Source organism: Euprymna scolopes, chromosome 14 (assembly GCF_053919585.1).
Source record: "Euprymna scolopes isolate OS-2025 chromosome 14, ASM5391958v1, whole genome shotgun sequence".
In the NCBI taxonomy this organism is placed as follows: domain Eukaryota; kingdom Metazoa; phylum Mollusca; class Cephalopoda; order Sepiida; family Sepiolidae; genus Euprymna; species Euprymna scolopes.
In genome coordinates this window covers 68683273-68702536 of record NC_136495.1, presented here as the reverse complement: position 1 = coordinate 68702536, position 19264 = coordinate 68683273, and the positions used below count along the sequence as shown (strand labels likewise).

The 19264-nt window shown below is 29.7% G+C and overlaps 1 protein-coding gene across 21 annotated transcripts in view; it reads right to left on the bottom strand.

Annotated features, from left to right (window-relative positions):
* LOC145293059 (myotubularin-related protein 13-like) overlaps positions 1–19264 on the bottom strand; it is a 508291-nt gene that overhangs the window by 147876 nt on the left and 341151 nt on the right. For all 21 annotated transcript variants that reach the window (XM_080139396.1, XM_080139398.1, XM_080139410.1 and 18 more), the window contains 7 exons: positions 16916–17024; positions 15622–15735; positions 11574–11651; positions 9250–9363; positions 7105–7233; positions 1930–2034; positions 35–189 (listed from right to left, as the gene is read on the bottom strand). In XM_080139396.1, coding sequence (XP_079995522.1) covers positions 35–189; positions 1930–2034; positions 7105–7233; positions 9250–9363; positions 11574–11651; positions 15622–15735; positions 16916–17024 — 804 coding nt within the window. The remainder of the gene's footprint in view (positions 1–34; positions 190–1929; positions 2035–7104; positions 7234–9249; positions 9364–11573; positions 11652–15621; positions 15736–16915; positions 17025–19264) is intronic.

Genomic DNA, 19264 nt, shown 5'->3' with positions numbered 1-19264 from the left:
TCATGACAAAATTGGTTGACTGATGGTATCTTACTTGTTTTTTAAATTGAGCTTGGCAGTTCCTTCCTCAATGATGTCCAAAATGATTTTACGATCTAAATGGGGGAAGGGCAGTTGGTGTATCCGTGCATAGGCACCTTCTGTGGGTTTCGGTAATTTAGCCACATATGGTTGTGAATTGGGGTTCTCCTGTTAAAGAAAAAGAAAGTAAAATTTATTAATCACTACGTTTTATGATATTTTGTCCTTTTAATTTAAAATCTACTGAATTCCATAACAAAATTAGATTTTTTTTATACATGCTTTGGTTGGTGTAAATAGAAAAAAAGAGAATTTTTTTTTTCAATTTCTGTCTGTATATATAAAATAATGAATGCATTTTCAAACATGTGCACAATAATTATACGATGGGTGTAATTTAAGACATTTTTATGATTTTAATAGATAAAACTTATAAATTTATAAAGTTCACATCATAACTATGACAATAATTAAATCGTCTTAATGATGAGGAACTTTTATTAAAAACCTATAATAAATAGAATCACTGTAACCAGAGGATGGTACAAAGAAAAAAACAAAAAACAACATAAGATTCGCATGTTTCCCATTGTAATATCACTTTATTTTCAATCTAAAAACTGGCTCTGAATTTAAAACCAATTGTATCATTTTTAAACGGGACACTAGAAATATTCTTTTTATTATCTAGTAAATCATTAATTTTTTATATTATTTAAATCTTTTTTTTTCCTTTTGATTTGATAAAAGAATTTTTTTTTTTTTAACTAAAAAATGTTAAATTCTAATATATATCACTCTTATCGCTAATATACAATCTTCATTAGTATATGTGGTTTAAGTAAAATAAAATTATTTTTTGTTTTAATTCAGCAAAACTGCAATATCCATATTCATCAAATTATTAGGTAACTTCACATGTGAATATTTTTTTAGATTTATTTATTATTAATCAAATTTTTATTGAAACCAAAAATGCAATAGAGTAAATAAAACTAAACTTGACACCCAATTAATAAAGAAATTAATTATGAAATTCAATCCATCAGTCTGTATTCAGATTTATTTGTAAATAAGTCAACCATTTTAATTTTGTTATTAACAGAGAACTCCTTGTTGGAACAAGTCCTTTGTTCTCTCTATCTTTAAAAATGCAGATGATTGTTTTGACCCAATTAAGTATCGCCCTGTTAGTCTCCGCTCTGTTATTAGCAAAGTTTTTGAAAAATTGATCAATGACAAGCGTGCTCATTTTCTGGAAAGTCTGAACTTCTTAAGTGATGTTTAGTATGACTTTCATGGCCTTTTTTCAACTGCTCATCTTTTAACTGATGTAACTGAGCAGAGCTGTTGGTTTATGCATCATTAAGGAGAGGATAGGACCATTCCACTTGACATTTCAAAGGCGTTTGACAGAATGTGGCATTCTGATCTACATAAACTTCAGGGTTATAGTGTTCATGATGATAGCTGTGACATAATTATGTGATTTCAGGAATATGGTATCTTCATTTCATCACTGGTACATAGATCATAAAGATTTTTCTTTATTTTTGTTTTTTTAATAGAGAGGGAATTCTAGACAGGCACCAATCTAACTTAAGAGTATTAGTAAACAATTAGTTCTAAGTGACAGTCTTCTGAAGTTTGAAGATTCCATCTTTACTGCTGGTGACAATAACTAAGCACTGTTAACCCTATGGATTATATAAAGGGTTCAGTATGAAATTGTGTACAGATTCTAAAGTTCAATCTTAAGTTCCTAAGTTGGAAAATATATACCTAAAGAAGGCTGAAGGTTACACTGACCACAATGTTAATATGACAAACAAGATGACAATAGCAGTACAAATAATCCAAATTATTAACCCTAATCTAAAAAATTCTGAATTGAACATATGAACTTACATTCAAATACAATTGTTGGGCAATTTCTTTAATGTGAGCCATCATTTTTTCTCCATTCACTGTGGCACGTTCCTCCTTCAATTGGTCTTGCATAGTTGCATAAACCTTAGGAAAAATAAAAGAAAAAAATGTTTAATTTCTAATGAAGCTCTCAATAATTAATTATACGAGATGCATATAAACAAATTTGGTTTTTTTTTTTTTGTTTTACAGGATTCTAACCCTTTTTGGGTCATTTAATGCCAAATGTTGTAATTTTGGAGGAAAAAAAGGTTTTATGCTTCAAGTTCTTTATATTTTTAAATATTTATTCATGGCGTTTGATTGTTTTGTAAAGAAAAATTATTCTTTTTGATTTTGCTTTTGCAGAACAGATAAACTTTTGCAAAGGAAAACAAAAACAATAACAAATGTTTGGTGCATTTAAGTCAGGAAACCGTGATCTTCAGGCAGCTTGATCTAGTAGCACCATCATATAGACAAGTTTTTATTTGAATGTTAACATAGTTAAAGGAGGGGGGGGGGGTACATAACTTTTATCACATTTCAACTAACAAATGTGCAATCCATTTGAGTTTTGTATCCAATTAATTCAAATGTACTCAGAAAAATAAATGAACATTTGTTAACCCTTTTTTACAATTAAATTTCTGATATACATTGTAAGAGTGAATTTATTCTTCCAAAATGAAGGTCTATATGATTTCATAGAATAAAAAAGAAAAATATATATATATATATATATATATATATATATATATATACACACACACACACACAATTTTCAAATCTCAATGCATTCAAATAGTGGAAATATTTTCACTAACTCACACATGCATACCAGAGCAACATAAAGAAATATTCTCCCACTTGTGTTCAGGCAAACAAAATATTTCACCCAAAAAATAACCTGTCAACGACACAAAAACCTGAGCATTTTCAATGTTGCTAAGATGGAATACATGGAAGAAGAAGTATCAGTTCTTATTAGAAATAAACAGAATCTGCTGGAAAACCCGATCAAAATTCACAATGCACTACTTCAAGAACATAGGTAGAACAGCACCACTATTCATTTGTTGTTCAATCCGAACTGTCTGTACCCATGACACCTCAACAAAAATCCACTTTAATACCAGGACAGGGCTCTACGGACAACTTTATCTTTAGTTGACCTTTGACAACAAAATATTTCCGTTTACTAGCCAAATAGAAAAGTTACTAGCCAAACCCACATGATTTTTAGAATATGACATCTTCATTCTTTGATTCTATGACGACTATGACGAGGTTTTCTGTGTTTTTTTTAATAAATGTAATTCTAAATTATATACAACAAATTTTATGTTGACATTTGAAGATATAAACATTCTAATTTCTTCAGATATTTTTTTAATCAGCCTTTGTTAAAAAAAAAAAGAAAGTATATTGTTTTATTAAACTTTTATTGTTTAAATAATTTAACTTTGTTCGTTTTTTAAAAAAAAAAAAAAAGTTGAAAAGATATTTTCAATGAGTAGTGAGCTTTGGAAAATTGTCAGTAAAAGAAATACAATCGTCAAAAGATAAGTGATTTATTATTTCTATTCGCTACTTTGAAAAATAACTCGCAAATGCGACTGTTTCACTCGCAATGTAGAGCCCTGCAGGATCACGTTTGTTGAATGACTTCACTGTAGGTCTCTCACTACTAGAAGGTAACAATGACAATATGCAAAACAGTCTCTCACTGGACCTTGGTTCTTCCAGCAAGAAGAATACTACCAATACCTGTACCAGCACCAGAACTGCTGGAACTGGATGATGAGCAGTTGGCTTTGGAGGAAGAACCATGTAAAACCATTGAGGAGGTCCAGCAGACAGGGTTGGAGGAAAGACCTTAGCTGCCAAAAGTACAAACTACAAGAGCTACCTGGGCAGCAATAAAAAAGGTTAATGTTGCTCTCCTTATACTTGTACCATATAACATAACCCTTATGGAGCTAAACCAGATTTCTTCTGTTGCAGGATTCTACATCGTGAAAAAAAGAAATGGTCCTTTGTTTGTTATTTTATTTTATTTTATTACATTTTCACCCCAAACAAGGCACATTGTCACTTTGATGTAGGAGGCTACTATCAGGGACCTAAGTTGCAGGGGTACTATGTAGGGAGATCAGCAGCAAAATGTCTGTTCACATTACACTTGAACTTCTGCGTGTCAGTACTGCTGAGGAAGCAGGAAGAAGAGAATTCCAAAGTCTAGCAGTTCTGGGGAAGAAGCTATTAGAGTAGAAGGCTTTCTTACATCTAGAGATCTCTACTGTGTAGGGGTGGGACTTTGCTGCTTGTCGGGTTTGCTGGGGGTTATTTTCATCAAGGAGATACAAGGGCTTGAGCATCCACCATTAAAATATAAAACATGCAGAGGCAACATTTTATTGATGGGACAGGGGCTGAAGCTTAGATGACAGTTCAGGACCTATCAGGTTGACGACTCTTTTGAACCCTGTCTAGGAGCGAGAGATTACTAGCAGATACATCAGTTCAAATGTGACAGCAGTACTCCATACATGGACGAATGATGGCTTTTTAGAAGTACAGGATACTTTCAGGTGTAAGTAACTTTCTAGCATGGTGGAGAGAGCCCACCTTCTTCACAGCAGTCTTGGCAATGATCTCGATGTATGTATTCCAACTCATGTTTCCTGTGAACGTTAAGCGGAAGAGTTTGAACGAAGTACTTTCCAATAGCAAAAACAATAGGAATCCAGAGCAAAAAACAAAACCCCATGCTGGAAACTGAAGTTCCAAAATCAGCTGAACCTTTGCAGAAAAGAATTGTCTCAAATAAAACAATTTCTTGTCATCCTTGCAGTGCAGGTCCTGCTGAAGAACATCATCTGCAGACTAGGTGAAAAATATGGCACAAAAGTAAGGGAGCTAGGGAACTTGAGGACAGGATTCCAGCACTTGTCAAAAGAATAAGGAAAAAGTAAAGCAAGAATAGAGTAATAACCAAAAATAAACAGTTTAGGCAAAATGTTAGATTATTCTACTACATCTTAATAAATCACATAATAGAAAAGGCTACCAAAATACAAGAGCTGGGGGATTAATGGAGGCCTCTGTGCAGAAATTGAAGAGGTCCAATAGATCCTAGATGTTGCAAAAACCAACGAAAACAAACCAGAAATGGCAGAACCAGAGATAACAGCTGGTATAATAAAACAAAAGTTGAATGGGTTCCAGAATTACAAAAGACCTGGCACAGACAACTTACCCAATTTCAATCAGGACTATATAGATAAAGGAAGCTCTATAAACTAGTTAACAAGAGGATCACTCCATTATAACAGGGAGAGGATTATAATAGCTGCCCAAAATCAAGACTTGATGACCAATTATTTTAAAAAGATAAGTGGTCTCAGCAATGACAAGTGCACAAAAGTAGAGAGTGTGAGTCACCTGACATCCAGCTGTAAGGTTCTGCTGGGAGACGGCTAATATATTATGTAATACAATGAAGTGTGTAAAAATCCCCACTGGACAAAGTTGAATATCGAATGCAGCAGCAGCAAGTCTCGAGAACAAATACCAATAAGAACAGTTGGAAATAAGTCATACATCATCTATGATTATGCAATTCCTACAACTACGTATCTTGAAAACAGAGCTATTAAACCTGACATGGTGATATGGGATAAGGAGAAAAAAGAAGCAACCTTAGTAGAAGTTAGTCTCCAATGATGATGGGTTAAACAGAACTGAAAGTGAAACAAAAACTTAAAATACCAATGTCTTATGTACGACATGAAAAGAAACTGAAATCTTAGGAAGATCTCTGGTACTTGTGCATAATTTGAACCCAATGTAACTTAGCTTCCAATCGACTTTACTCAGAACATGACGTAAAGACGAAAAAAAAAAAAAATTGCTTATTTGTTTTTTGTTTTTTTTTTACAACCTGCTCCAATGTAGTATAACCCCCCCCCCCCATGAACTGCTTTCGGAATACCCCCCCCCCCAACCTCCCTATGTTAAGAACGGCTTTCGAGGTTGGGGAGTGTTTATTCTGAAAGCTGTTAACATGGGGAGGTTTATATGCTGGGGCACATCGTAAAAATTTACCATTTTCTTTTTGTTTATTTCTTCTATTAAAATTATTATGTTTAGGTTTCCTTTTTTTTTTCATTTATTTTGTTTTTGTAAGTAGCGTTTGTTACGCTTTCATAATCATCGGCAGTTGCTGTCATGTTCCGAGCAAAACCGATCGAATGTTGAGTTACATCTGGTTCAAATTATGCACAAGTGCCAGATCTCTATCATTCAAGTAATTATAGGAGCAAATGAATTCAAGCAAAATAATTTCAAAAACTATTTTGTAAATATACCTGGTGAACCAAGTGCAAGAGAGATTTAAACAATTGCACTTAAAGGGACAGTCAGAATCTTAAAAAAGATCTCTCAGTTATAATATATAAAATAGTGGGCGAATATTTGGCATCCAGTAGAATGCCCTATCTCCAGTTTGAACATACTGATAAAATTTCTCAATCTTCAAGAACAGAAGACTACAGCTAAGTAACAACATGCCATATAAAAAAAATTAATCAAAATATTGCGTGCATTTTCCTGATGAAGACTCATGTATGGGTTGAAAGTTCAATAATTGTGTTTATTTTATTTTAATCTGCATTTTCACTGGTCTTTAAACTGTTATAATTTTCAAATCTCAATACATACAAACAATTAAAATACTTTCACTATTAAATGAAAATTTTAGTTTTAAATACACTTTACAAATTTTTAGTTGGTTTGAATTTTTTATCATTTATGAATTAGTAAAAATAGGAATAAAGAAATCTTTTCAATCACCAATTTCATACAGAATAACTATATAATTCAACTTCAGAAATAGTTATTTTTAAATTTGTACTGAGATTACTATGGTTTCATTATATATTAAACAACTCTGCAAAAAATACAATACATTCATACAAAATTATTTTAGCCAAAATGAAATGTACTTCAACAATAACTTTTATCGTTACACAACCATGAAGAACATCCTATTAAACTGTTACAAAGCATTATGACACAAACGGCAGAACATTGATGAGAATAAGGCATTGTTGTAGAGTGAATAACTAAGAAATAATTGCGGTACATGAAGAGTAAAGGAAAAATACTTACCTCATCAAATATATCACAGACTCTGTATGGAGGCCCGCGCTCAGCCACATAAGAGCTGAAACTCATGCAATCAACTAGTTTGCATGTAAAATCATCTTCTACCATACCCCGCTGACCAAGAAAATAAGCCTAAATAAAATTGAATAAAACGTACATGAATTCATAATCTCATAAAATATTGAATTTAGTTTTCATGTTGGAAATGATCCAATACAATGTCAGCAACTCCTACATATACACACACACTCATGCACAGAAAAAAAAAAAAAAAAAAAAAAAAACTCACTCACCCAAATTTGCTAAATCCAAGAGGAAAACATGCATTAAATTTGAAAGTGCAACACTATTTTACAAAACAATGATCATTGGCTCGTGGTGATGCTATTGAATGACAGTGAACTTTTTATAACAAAGGAAGATTGTGTAGCATGCTCTATTCTAATAGTCACTCAGGTTGATGTTGTAATACCCAACCCTTTAACAATATCTAATCAACTAAATATTCATTAATATTTAAGTTGTCATAAAAAATTGTTCAAAATAATAATTATAAAAAGTTTTTAAAAGTTTATTATAATGAACAACTTGTTTATTTAATCCTTTGAGACAAGATTTCATAATTTGTGTATTTATTCTTTTGCAGACTTATCCTCATCTTCATAGTTGTTGTTGTTTCAAGGCCAGAGGACAAGTTCACCAAAACGTGACGAAATAACAACTATGAAAATGAGGATAAGGATAACAGTCCGCAAAAGAATGAATACAATGAATAACTTTATAATAAAAATAGTATTCATATCAAATATATTTATGATAAAAATAATTCTCTTTTCTAAACCAGTTTAAAAAAAAAAAGAAAAAAAAGAAATTTTAATCGTGAATATCAGTTCAATTGTAGAATAAGGATTGTTAGATTTCATTTGATACGAAATGTTGGATGAAAATGGATTTTTAGTTTAAACTACATTTTTTCCAGACATTTTATAATTTCAATGAAATTGAACTTTTAGGAAGAAAAAAAAATAGAATGCATCTCTGGCTTTTAGCTATTTATCATTTATAAATTTAAGAATCAAAACTGAAAAGTACTTATGTGATTTAGATTTCAACATTTCACAAAATACATGATCAATTTTATTGCTGAACTGATTTTGTTTAAATATATTTATTACATTGTTAAATTATCTTTTTAATTCCTAATTTTAAAATACCTCTTCAAAAAATCAAATGTAAATACACTCAACTTTGAATATCACATTCCTGAAGACAAGGTGTATTATGGGAAAGATTATTATAAAATTTGTTTCCTAAGCTTAGGAGCACAAAGAGATCATATATATCATAAGAACATCTCAAAAATTATATATATATATATATATATATATATATATATATATATATATATATATATATATATATATATCATGTTTTCTTTTAAATTTGAATTAAAATCATAAATTATTTCCTTCCACCAGTTTTAGGGTTTCAAAAGTACTAACAAATTTTGATATGTCACAATATCATAAATAAGTAAGCCATTTTAATTTTTTTGGTAATATTTGGGAGTGGGGATTGATTACTTTGTGACTTTTCCAAATTTGAAAGTAATTAAGAAGCATTTAAACTATTAAATAGAAATTCATTTCTGACTTTAAAATTCTTAGTAAATTCTCATATATTAAAAAGTGTTTGGGAAGCGCCTGTGGAACATGGTTCTGGCTGCTTCCCAGTTGAATACAACATGGTAGCCTTCAAACAATTTCTTGTTGAGCCGTCTCCATAATTAATCAAATTTTACCCAATTTACATGATTAGCGATTATTACACTACCACCTTACATTCATTGACACTTATCCTTAAATGACCTTCAGGCCTTGATAAGTAGTGCCTCACAAGTAAAAAAAAAAAAAAAAAATTACATCAAATCATTTTATAAATTAAGATTAAAACAACATTACCATAACAGTTATAGAATAGTTTGGTTCAATTATTATATCATAATTAAATTTAAATTCAAAATCCCACTTTTAAAAAAGAAAAAATAGCATGACTAAATATCCCAGGCAACACCACATGAATAAAGCTAATATATAAAGAGAGAGATACTCTCCAGAAAAGAGAGAATATGACGTTGAAATGACTTACTTTATGAAAGGTTATAAATGGTTCTGGATGGATACGGATCAAGGTGAGACAGGAACGGTATCCTGTGAACAACTCAGCAAACATACGGATGAACACAGCACGCAGTTCTTTGTCCTGAAACACAATAAGCAATGATATAAGTCAAAAATAATAAATGGCGAACTAACTTATCAATATGACAATGATTGTACCTATTTACTATGCCTCCCCACGGGACAGAGTTAGACACAAGGGTCGTTTTTTAACGTGGAGAAAAGGTACAAAAATAAAAATTGTCTCAATCGTGAAGGATTTCTCCTCCACCGAAAGAGAACAAGAAATGGAAGTGCAGCATCTGAAGAACAGATGATTGTAATAAAAAAAAATAGTAAGTAAATAGAATATCATTCAGAATATTTGCTAAATTTATTTCTGAAATAATATTCTAAATTTGCAGTTATTTTATTAAAGGCTAGATAACCACACAAACTAGAAATCTTATTCTTATAACAATAATCCTTGAATAATATTAATTTCTAATTCTTTTATTTTATTTACAATAGCTAAGTGAATTTTATTATTATTTCTATAGTATATATATATGTGTGTGTGTGTGTGTGTGTGTGTGTGTGTATTTATTTTTTATTACTGTTTTATCTGCTTAGTTACACATGTTTCGGTTACTGAATCATATCAACAATCCAGTAACTTCATCAGACTTTACAGAAACGTGTAACTAAGCAGATAAAACAGTAATAAAAAAAATATATACTTGCTCTGCAATAGTATTGAACACTTTCTTCAGGTTTTTACTAATTGCTATATATATATATATATATATATATATATATACACACACACATACATACATGTCTGTTTGTGTTCCACTTTACTGCGCCGTTCTGTCTGAACATTAGTATGAACCATTGTTATAAGTATTAAGGTATCCATCTGATGCACAGTTAGGGGGTCAGTGGGGACAAGTCACAACACTACCACATTTATTTTAGAAGTTTTCTCAGAAACTACTGGTCCAATCTGGCTGATATTTTGTATGGATCTTTGTTATGATAAGGTGCCATGAATTAAGTGTTATATTATCTTATAAACGAAATTACAGTTACTTTTTAGGGCAAAAATATTGTCTAAAAAACATTTATAGAAAAAATGTATTTTCCCTGTTGAAAAGCTTCATAGATTTAATCACTGAGTTAACCTAGGAAAAAGAGAATCGCAGGTGAAATGAACACAGTGAGTGTAACAGAAGAGAAAGCTCATTGGCTAGATTAAAAATCTGATGAGGAAAGGGTGATCAAAATACTGTGTAGGTCACCGGAAGAGAAATACAAAAATAAAAAAAAATACGGAAAAATATTTAGACAGTAAAATACAAAGCTATACAAAAATCAATGTATTTTTAACAATTTTGGTATCAAACACACAAAAAATACATATTGTATGGTTTTCAAGAACATCTAAAAAATTATCAATACGTTTGACATCTCTAGTATTACCAATTTATCTAATGACGGAAATCAATTCAGTTCTTGTCTCAAATTCACCCTACATTAAAAAACAGAAATGAAGAAAAATCTGTATGATGTACATACCCATGACAAAACAGAAACATTCTATTCCAACAGTCATGTTAATTGATAAAGTAGTTTCATTTTTAAATAAGAAAATGAGTGTCTTGTTCTACATTTTGAAAAAAATCCTTAAAATACGAGAGATAACTCAATAATTCAAACTCTACAAATTTCCATAAATCATTAAAAATTATTTTCTTAATAAAACTATTTAATCCATTTACATAATTTTTGGAATATGATATGTTTTTTAAGAGTGCGATTCCCATATATATGATATTTTTGTTTTGTCACGGGTACATACATCGCACAGATTTTTCTTTACTTTTGTTTTTAATATGGGGGAATTTGACAAGAACCATCATTTCTTTATAGCAAATGGTTACTAGAAATAATCAACTTCCCTTGAGCTGTCTCTTTATTTATTTAAAATAACTTGAAATGTAAAGAAAAGAAATTAAACTCAGACATGTAATTCTGTATGTAATTCTATAAGGAAGTAAAATTGGTTGCATTGTAATCAATGTTCATTGCTGAGGAAAGTAAGAATACAGCATTGCCACTCAGGTGAAAAGTTTTCAAAAATGTCAAACAATCAGTATCCTCTTGAATGGAATTGTCAATGAGATTAGCCAGTCACTAGAAGACAACAGCATCAAGTTGACAATCCTTATAGAACTAATAATTAAAGCCTGTGATAATAAAATTAAACTTTCAGAATCAAGACTGAATTCCATAACTAGAATTGTATCTTACCTTGCGATCAGGAGGTTTGGATTTCTTTGGAAGTGATGGGAAGGCATCATCTGAAGTCAGCAGTTCAGGTTTCAGAATCTAAAAAAAGAAAAATAATTATTTAGTCATTTTGCCGTTTATTTTTATTTTTTTTAAATCAGACTCATCAATTTCATTCTCCAACAAAAAGAAAACATACACCAACAAATGCACTTAGTGGTCCTCAGTATGGCATTAAACTACATCCGATGGAGAGGGATGTAGGAGCTTTAAGAATGGTGAACCCTCTTAATTACCATTACTCACAGGTCCACTCTGACTGGTAGTTGGAGTACCTGTCAGAACTCTTGTTTATAGGTTAAATAGAATCTCTCATTTACAGATTCAATTATTTTGTAAACAAATAATCTTGGAACCATATGTATTCAATATATTTTCAATATAAAATCACCTAACAAGGGTCGATGTGACTTAAAATACCACTTACAGAGTTCGAAATTTGTTCAAAATTTAGTAAATTTACAAGCTGAACATAAAGGATTTATTTGAGAACAAATATTGTTGATCATAAACGGTTTTCTTTTCAGAAATAAAGAAAATAAAATAAAATATGAGGTTACATTGAGTCCATTCTGTCAAGCAAGAAAAAAATGGCTGATTTCTATTAACTGAAGCTTCTAGGTTCAATCTGAAAGCTGAAATACCAGACTAGCTGGATTTGCTAACTCATTATTGCTTGGCAAAGTTTGCTACTTGAAATCAAAATTATAAATAATGAAAATTTCACAAGTTTCTTGTAAACATAGAACAAAAACATTCACATTAATTTAAATCAACATCAATATTTTGGTAATTTATTCATCTTTTAAATAAGAAAGAAATAAAAAGGAAAAAAAAAAATCGCCCAAACAATATTATAAGTAGAAGAGAACTCTTTTAAAAACAATAAAAAGAAAATTTGATGTTGAAGTAGAGAGAGAGTGGGAGGGAAAAAAGAGGAGTCATGTACTTCCTTTCTTTGTAATCTCACAAGCATTAGAATGTATATATTCTAGCTAACTAAAGTATATTAGTTTCATTTAAATGACCTATTAACACAAGATCAACATGACAAATTTGCTTGCATACTTTAAGAGATTTTCATAATTTATCCTTTTTTATTTTTTTTTATTTTTATGTTATTTTCTTTATTTTCTTTTTACAAGCTGTATTACATAAGGGATTAATCTGGAGAATCACTGAATGAATTGTAATTGATAGTTAATTTTTTTTTTTTAAATTAGACCACTTGGTACTGGTACAGCTTAATAAAGACATTCAAAAATGAAAATATTAAATAAGGTTATATTGTACGTATCCGTTCTGGACTGAAGATCTCCGAAAAAAAAAATAAATAAAAATAAAATAAAATAAAAATAAAAAATAAATAAATAATTTAATTTGATTGAGTAGTTTTTTTTACAGCGGAAAAACACGTTCTTAGAAGAGCGTGTTGAAGTCAGCCATTATGGAATTTGTTAAACACGCCACGGGGAGATAACTCCATTTAAAGTGCTGACAGGCCCTCCCCATCTTTAATACTAGCTTTCCTTCCTAAAAATTGAACCTTTTGCTCGGTATCATAAATTGTTTTTTCGCTGTAAAGAAAAAATAAATAAACAAATAAATAAACAAATAAATAAATAAATAAAAAAATACTACTTTATGAAATTAAGAGAAATTTTTTTCCGGAGAACTTTGTTCCATAATGGATACGTGCAATATAACCTTTTTTTGATATTTTCATTTTTTAATGTTTTGATAAAACTGTACACGTACCAACCACTTTAATCTCAAAAACGCATTTCATCGACACTTAAAATTTATGAGTTATACCTACCCCCGACACAATTTTTATTGTTATTTTTGTATGATTCTTTTAATCATGCCCCCCCCCCGTTTTATATCACTTTAATTACTGCTATTATTGATGAAATTATTGAATACATATAGGAAATGTAAAACGATAAAATAGTTGTGTAAATTGGGATTTAAATTTTTGTTTTAGTTCTTTTTGTCAGTACTATATATACACGGTGTCTAATAAAAATGTACTCCCTCTGAATGATGATAAAACCTTCATGAACAAAGAGTGAAATGAAATCGCTTTACATACAGAAGACAAATGTAATTGAAGAAAATGTTAAAAAATGTTTAAATGGATCATAATTGTAGCCCAGAACATGCTAATAACAGTTAAAGTGAGATTGCATTTTTTTTTAAACACGTTGCCTATACATTATTTCAAAATAGTGCATTGTAAGATTTAAATAATTAGAATAAGCACATATTTTTTATCCTACAGAAATCCAAATCATTGGCAAGGATATAGAACAAATACTACATACACTGGGCATTATCCAGAAATGAAAATAAATGAATATATACATGCATACATACATATATTACTGGGAAATTCCTTGAATGCTTGTTATATACATTGCTATCAGGATGTCTTCTGATGACATGATCAAAACAGTTTGGGGTGGGGTGGGGGGAGTAAATTTGGATACCATCATTTCGGACATCAATTTGAGTTATTTTACAGAAATCAAGGCAGTTGAAGAAAAGATGGACTAAACAATACCATTCATATTTTAATTATTATTCAAATCCAGAATTGGTTTTTATACAAAATATCTGCTTACTCTAATTAAATACTGATCATCTAAAAATAATACCTATAAAATTTTTTTTTCCTCTGTAAAATAGTACCTTCCTTTTTTCCTCTGTAAAATAGTACCTTCCTTTTTTCCTCTGTAAAATAGTACCTTCCTTTTTTCCTCTGTAAAATAGTACCTTCCTTTTTTCCTCTGTAAAATAGTACCTTCCTTTTTTCCTCTGTAAAATAGTACCTTCCTTTTTTCCTCTGTAAAATAGTACCTTCCTTTTTTCCTCTGTAAAATAGTACCTTCCTTTTTTCCTCTGTAAAATAGTACCTTCCTTTTTCCTCTGTAAAATAGTACCTTCCTTTTTTCCTCTGTAAAATAGTACCTTCCTTTTTCCTCTGTAAAATAGCACCTTCCTTTTTCTTCTGTAAAATAGTACCTTCCTTTTTTCCTCTGTAAAATAGTACCTTCCTTTTTTCCTCTGTAAAATAGTACCTTCCTTTTTTCCTCTGTAAAATAGTACCTTCCTTTTTTCCTCTGTAAAATAGTACCTTCCTTTTTTCCTCTGTAAAATAGTACCTTCCTTTTTTCCTCTGTAAAATAGTACCTTCCTTTTTTCCTCTGTAAAATAGTACCTTCCTTTTTTCCTCTGTAAAATAGTACCTTCCTTTTTTCCTCTGTAAAATAGTACCTTCCTTTTTTCCTCTGTAAAATAGTACCTTCCTTTTTTCCTCTGTAAAATAGTACCTTCCTTTTTTTCCTCTGTAAAATAGTACCTTCCTTTTTCCTCTGTAAAATAGTACCTTCCTTTTTCCTCTGTAAAATAGTACCTTCCTTTTTCCTCTGTAAAATAGTACTTTCCTTTTTCTTCTGTAAAATAGTACCTTCCTTTTTCCTCTGTAAAATAGTACTTTCCTTTTTCTTCTGTAAAATAGTACCTTCCTTTTTCCTCTGTAAAATAGTACCTTCCTTTTTCCTCTGTAAAATAGTACCTTCCTTTTTCCTCTGTAAAATAGTACCTTCCTTTTTTCCTCTGTAAAATAGTACCTTCCTTTTTTCCTCTGTAAAATAGTACCTTCCTTTTTTCCTCTGTAAAATAGTACCTTCCTTTTTTCCTCTGTAAAATAGTACCTTCCTTTTTTCCTCTGTAAAATAGTACCTTCCTTTTTTCCTCTGTAAAATAGTACCTTCCTTTCAATGTATAAATGCTATTATTCACCGTTCCCCTTAAAAGCACAAAAATCTTTGACTCCACATGTTTATGTGGCTGTAAGGATGCTATTTCTTAGTTATCAAATACATTTTAATATTCATTATTTTTAATAATTACAAAATACTATAATTAATACTCATAAATAGTTAAAGAAAAAAAAAAACGAAAAATACTTTTATGGATGCTGTATATTACTGTTTTTACTTACTATAGTTAGTGCCTTCATGGTTCTGTTTAAAAGTGCTTCCGGGATTTCAGGCAGATGAATACACTCAGGAATCATAATGTTGCCACCATCCAGATCAGCAATTATCACATCAAGCTACAAAAAGATTAAAATAAGATACACCATTTCATTAAAAAATAAAAGGAAAAAATAATTAATTACTGATAATCATGACACATATTTTACAAAAATTATGCAACAAAGAATCTACTTATAAATTTTATCAAAATACCTTTTACTTTATAATTTTTCCATAGGATTACGGGTCATGATGTAATTTTTTTTTTGTTGTTTTTTAATTAATAACACAAGATTAAAATAACTGATTTGTTTAGATATACATTCTCAAGTGTTTAATTTTTGGGTATTGCTCCAGCATCTGACCCAAGGTCACATCTGCATCTTCTGGCAGTTTACAGTAAGCAGCTGGAAAAAGCAGGTGTGATTAGCCAATCAGCTATCAGATGACAAGTTTCAATAAAATCAATCCATTGCAACAAGAAAATTTAATTTTTAAAGCAAAGATGAACTAAAGTACAGTGTGAAATTATTATGTCTCCTGGAGGAGTAATCTCATTTTTGTTAGGAAAGAAGGCTCATAGCAAAAAGTGTGAAAGTTTCTGTAAGATTACTGACAGAAACACTATTACAGACAAATTTGCATGGAGGTGCATAAATACAAAATGTAAAACATAAGATAGCCATCTTAATCCTACTTTTGTGATACTTTTCTTGAAAATAAAAATTGTTTTTAATCCAACTACCATAGTTTCCATAAAAAAAATCTAGGATATTTTCAATGAAATAATAAAAAAAAAATTTGATTTTCATTCTCAGAACTGTACAAAAAAATGAATAAAAAGATATATACATTTCTTGAAAAAAAATATAAATATTTCTTTTATATAATTAAACCTATGTTATGTTAAAGTTTTCTTTTCAGTATTTTGAATTAATCATCTGTCAGTGAACACATTAGCATTCTCAGGCAACTTTTCCAGATCTTTATCATTAAATGCTAGAAAAACCTACACAACCTTGAGATCGGTATCAATTCTTTTTGAAAACAAAACTTTAAAAGTTTCATTTTATGCTATTGCATTTTTTTTTATTACTATAAATATTCCATAGTTAATAAAAATAAAAATTAATAATTTAGCGTGTAGTTATCAAAGTTACATTGATGTGATAAATACACATATGAAGTTGTCTCAATTTTATAACTATATAGAAATTTAAAAAGAAATAAAGATAAAAACTTAATTATAAAACTAACCAGATCAGAAACTCCATGACTCAATGATGAATGAATACCAGCAAGGAATGGTGTTGGAGCATTGAGAACCTCCAAAAGTGAAATAGGGAGGATTGGTATGTACACATAGCTACAAAAAGAACAATTACATTCAATTCAATAAAATTTTCTTGATTCAATAGAATTAGTAAAATAAGTGGGAGGAACAAGAAAAACAGTTTCATACAATGCAGTTGTCTTTTCAAAAGTTACCAATTTCATTCTCCTGTTTGGAAATGATGAAACTTAAAATAGACTCACTACTTTTCATATATATATTTTTTAGAAATTACTTTTATTTGAACTTATAAAAAGAATATCAGACAAATTTACATTTTAAAGCAAAATTTTTTTTTAAATATATAAAAATTAACTCCAAACAAAAGATCTCATTTTAGGTTGAATCCTTAAAAAAATATAGGAAAGCATTAATAGAAAAAGTCAAGTGTTCAAGAAAATACCATTAAATGTGAATAATCCATGGTTATATCAAACAACATCTAAACTACTTAGATTAATTGTAATAACCAAATGATTTCTGTTGAAACAAAGATAATGAGACATGATGTAAATCAATTGTTAAATGTTATGGTTAAGATGACAACAAAATTGTGCTCAAGATCTTAAATTATTTAGTAGAACAAAGATTTTTTAAAGGAGGCCGATAGTAAATTTCATGTCTGTTAGGAAAAAAATAAATAAAATAAAAAATAAGTCTAATTACTAACTGTAAGTACCTGGTGTTGCTCAGGAGATTTTTTGATTTGGTTTTCTAGTTTTCCCTAAACTAGGCCATTTTTTTTTTTAACTGAATCATTAAAGTTAAATTTAATTATGGTATTATGTGATCATTAAATTACTACTTTTCCAGGATAATATTTTAATCTTTATTTTAAAAAAAATTATTAGATGTAAATAGCTTGCAGAACCTATAATCTTTTAATATATGAAGATTTGCAAAGAATTTTAAAGTCAAAAGTGACTTTATTTGACAGTTTTTAAATACCTCCAAATACATTTGAAATTTTAAAGGGTTACACGGTAATTCATTTGTTTTGTTTAGAAAAAAAAAGTATTAAAATGGTTGATTTGTTTACAAAGTTAGAGTAGATTTAATTTTACAATTCTGTTTAAATAAGATTTTCATGTTAAATTTTGAAAATATATTAATATTCTGTATTTTAAAAGGCTCTCTTCAATCTTAAAAGACTATGGATATCCCTTGTAAAAGGGCTTGTGCAGGGAGTTTTTATTGAAGCAAGGGTTGTGCAATCCTGAACCACAACTCTTCTGAACAAGTATTGTTTGAGCCCAGTGGCAATACGCAATAAGCAGTGAAAGACTAGGGTTATTTAGATGTTTTTCTTCTAGATTAGCTACACAACCAAGGCTTCAGAATCAAGTCTACCCTACTATTTATTCGATAGCTGAAGAGAGGATAAATGGATTAATACCTTTGCAAATTTTTTGTTTGGGTAAGTATTTTTTTTTGTTATCTATCTTCTACTGGACTAATGTTTTTTTTTTTTACAAGATAGTCAATAAATTATAAATAAAAATGAAAGGTCCCCTTTCGGTCTTTAAAGACAATGGATTAGCATTACAAGTTGATTATTTCTTTTTAGGTAATTGTTATTTTATCAACTTGCATGAAAAGAGATATGTAAAAGATGCTTAAAACCGTTTGAATTATGCAAATACCATCAGTAGTTCAAAAGTTATGAGAATTTTAAGTGCCAAAATTTAGGCTTTTCCGTAGACATTTTTCTGTAGAAAAAGTGGGCTAAATTACGAACCTCAACATTTCAAGAAATTCGGTAATTTCACCACCATTTATTTATTTTTCAAGCTATTCTGATGAAACTTGGCAGTCTTATGTAAAATTGTGTGCTCTTTCTGATTATGCAGTCAAATCTGATGGATCTCTTTACCATAAGCCATGAATTATAAATTCAGATGTACAAATTTCAATTTTTTTAAAACTGGCGCATGGTATCATACAGTGGGTGTCTATTTATGAACAAAACTAAGTATCATAGTAATATTTAAATATAGCTTTATTGAGAACAGGCATTTTCCTGCCTCCTCACTAAAGGAGAGCTTAATCTTGGGTGTAGCCATTAAATGCCTAAAGAGCATTCATGGCCAGTATTTACTACTACTTTCAAAGAAAAAAAAATTGAGTAGATATGAATTACTCTCAGAAATAAATCAAAGAAAAATTTTCATATAGATTTTGGATTTCTGTAAAAGATAGAAATTCCCATAGTCGACCAGAACTTATGTATTTTGGGACCAGTCCAATTGTTAATTTTGTTAATCCTCTCTATC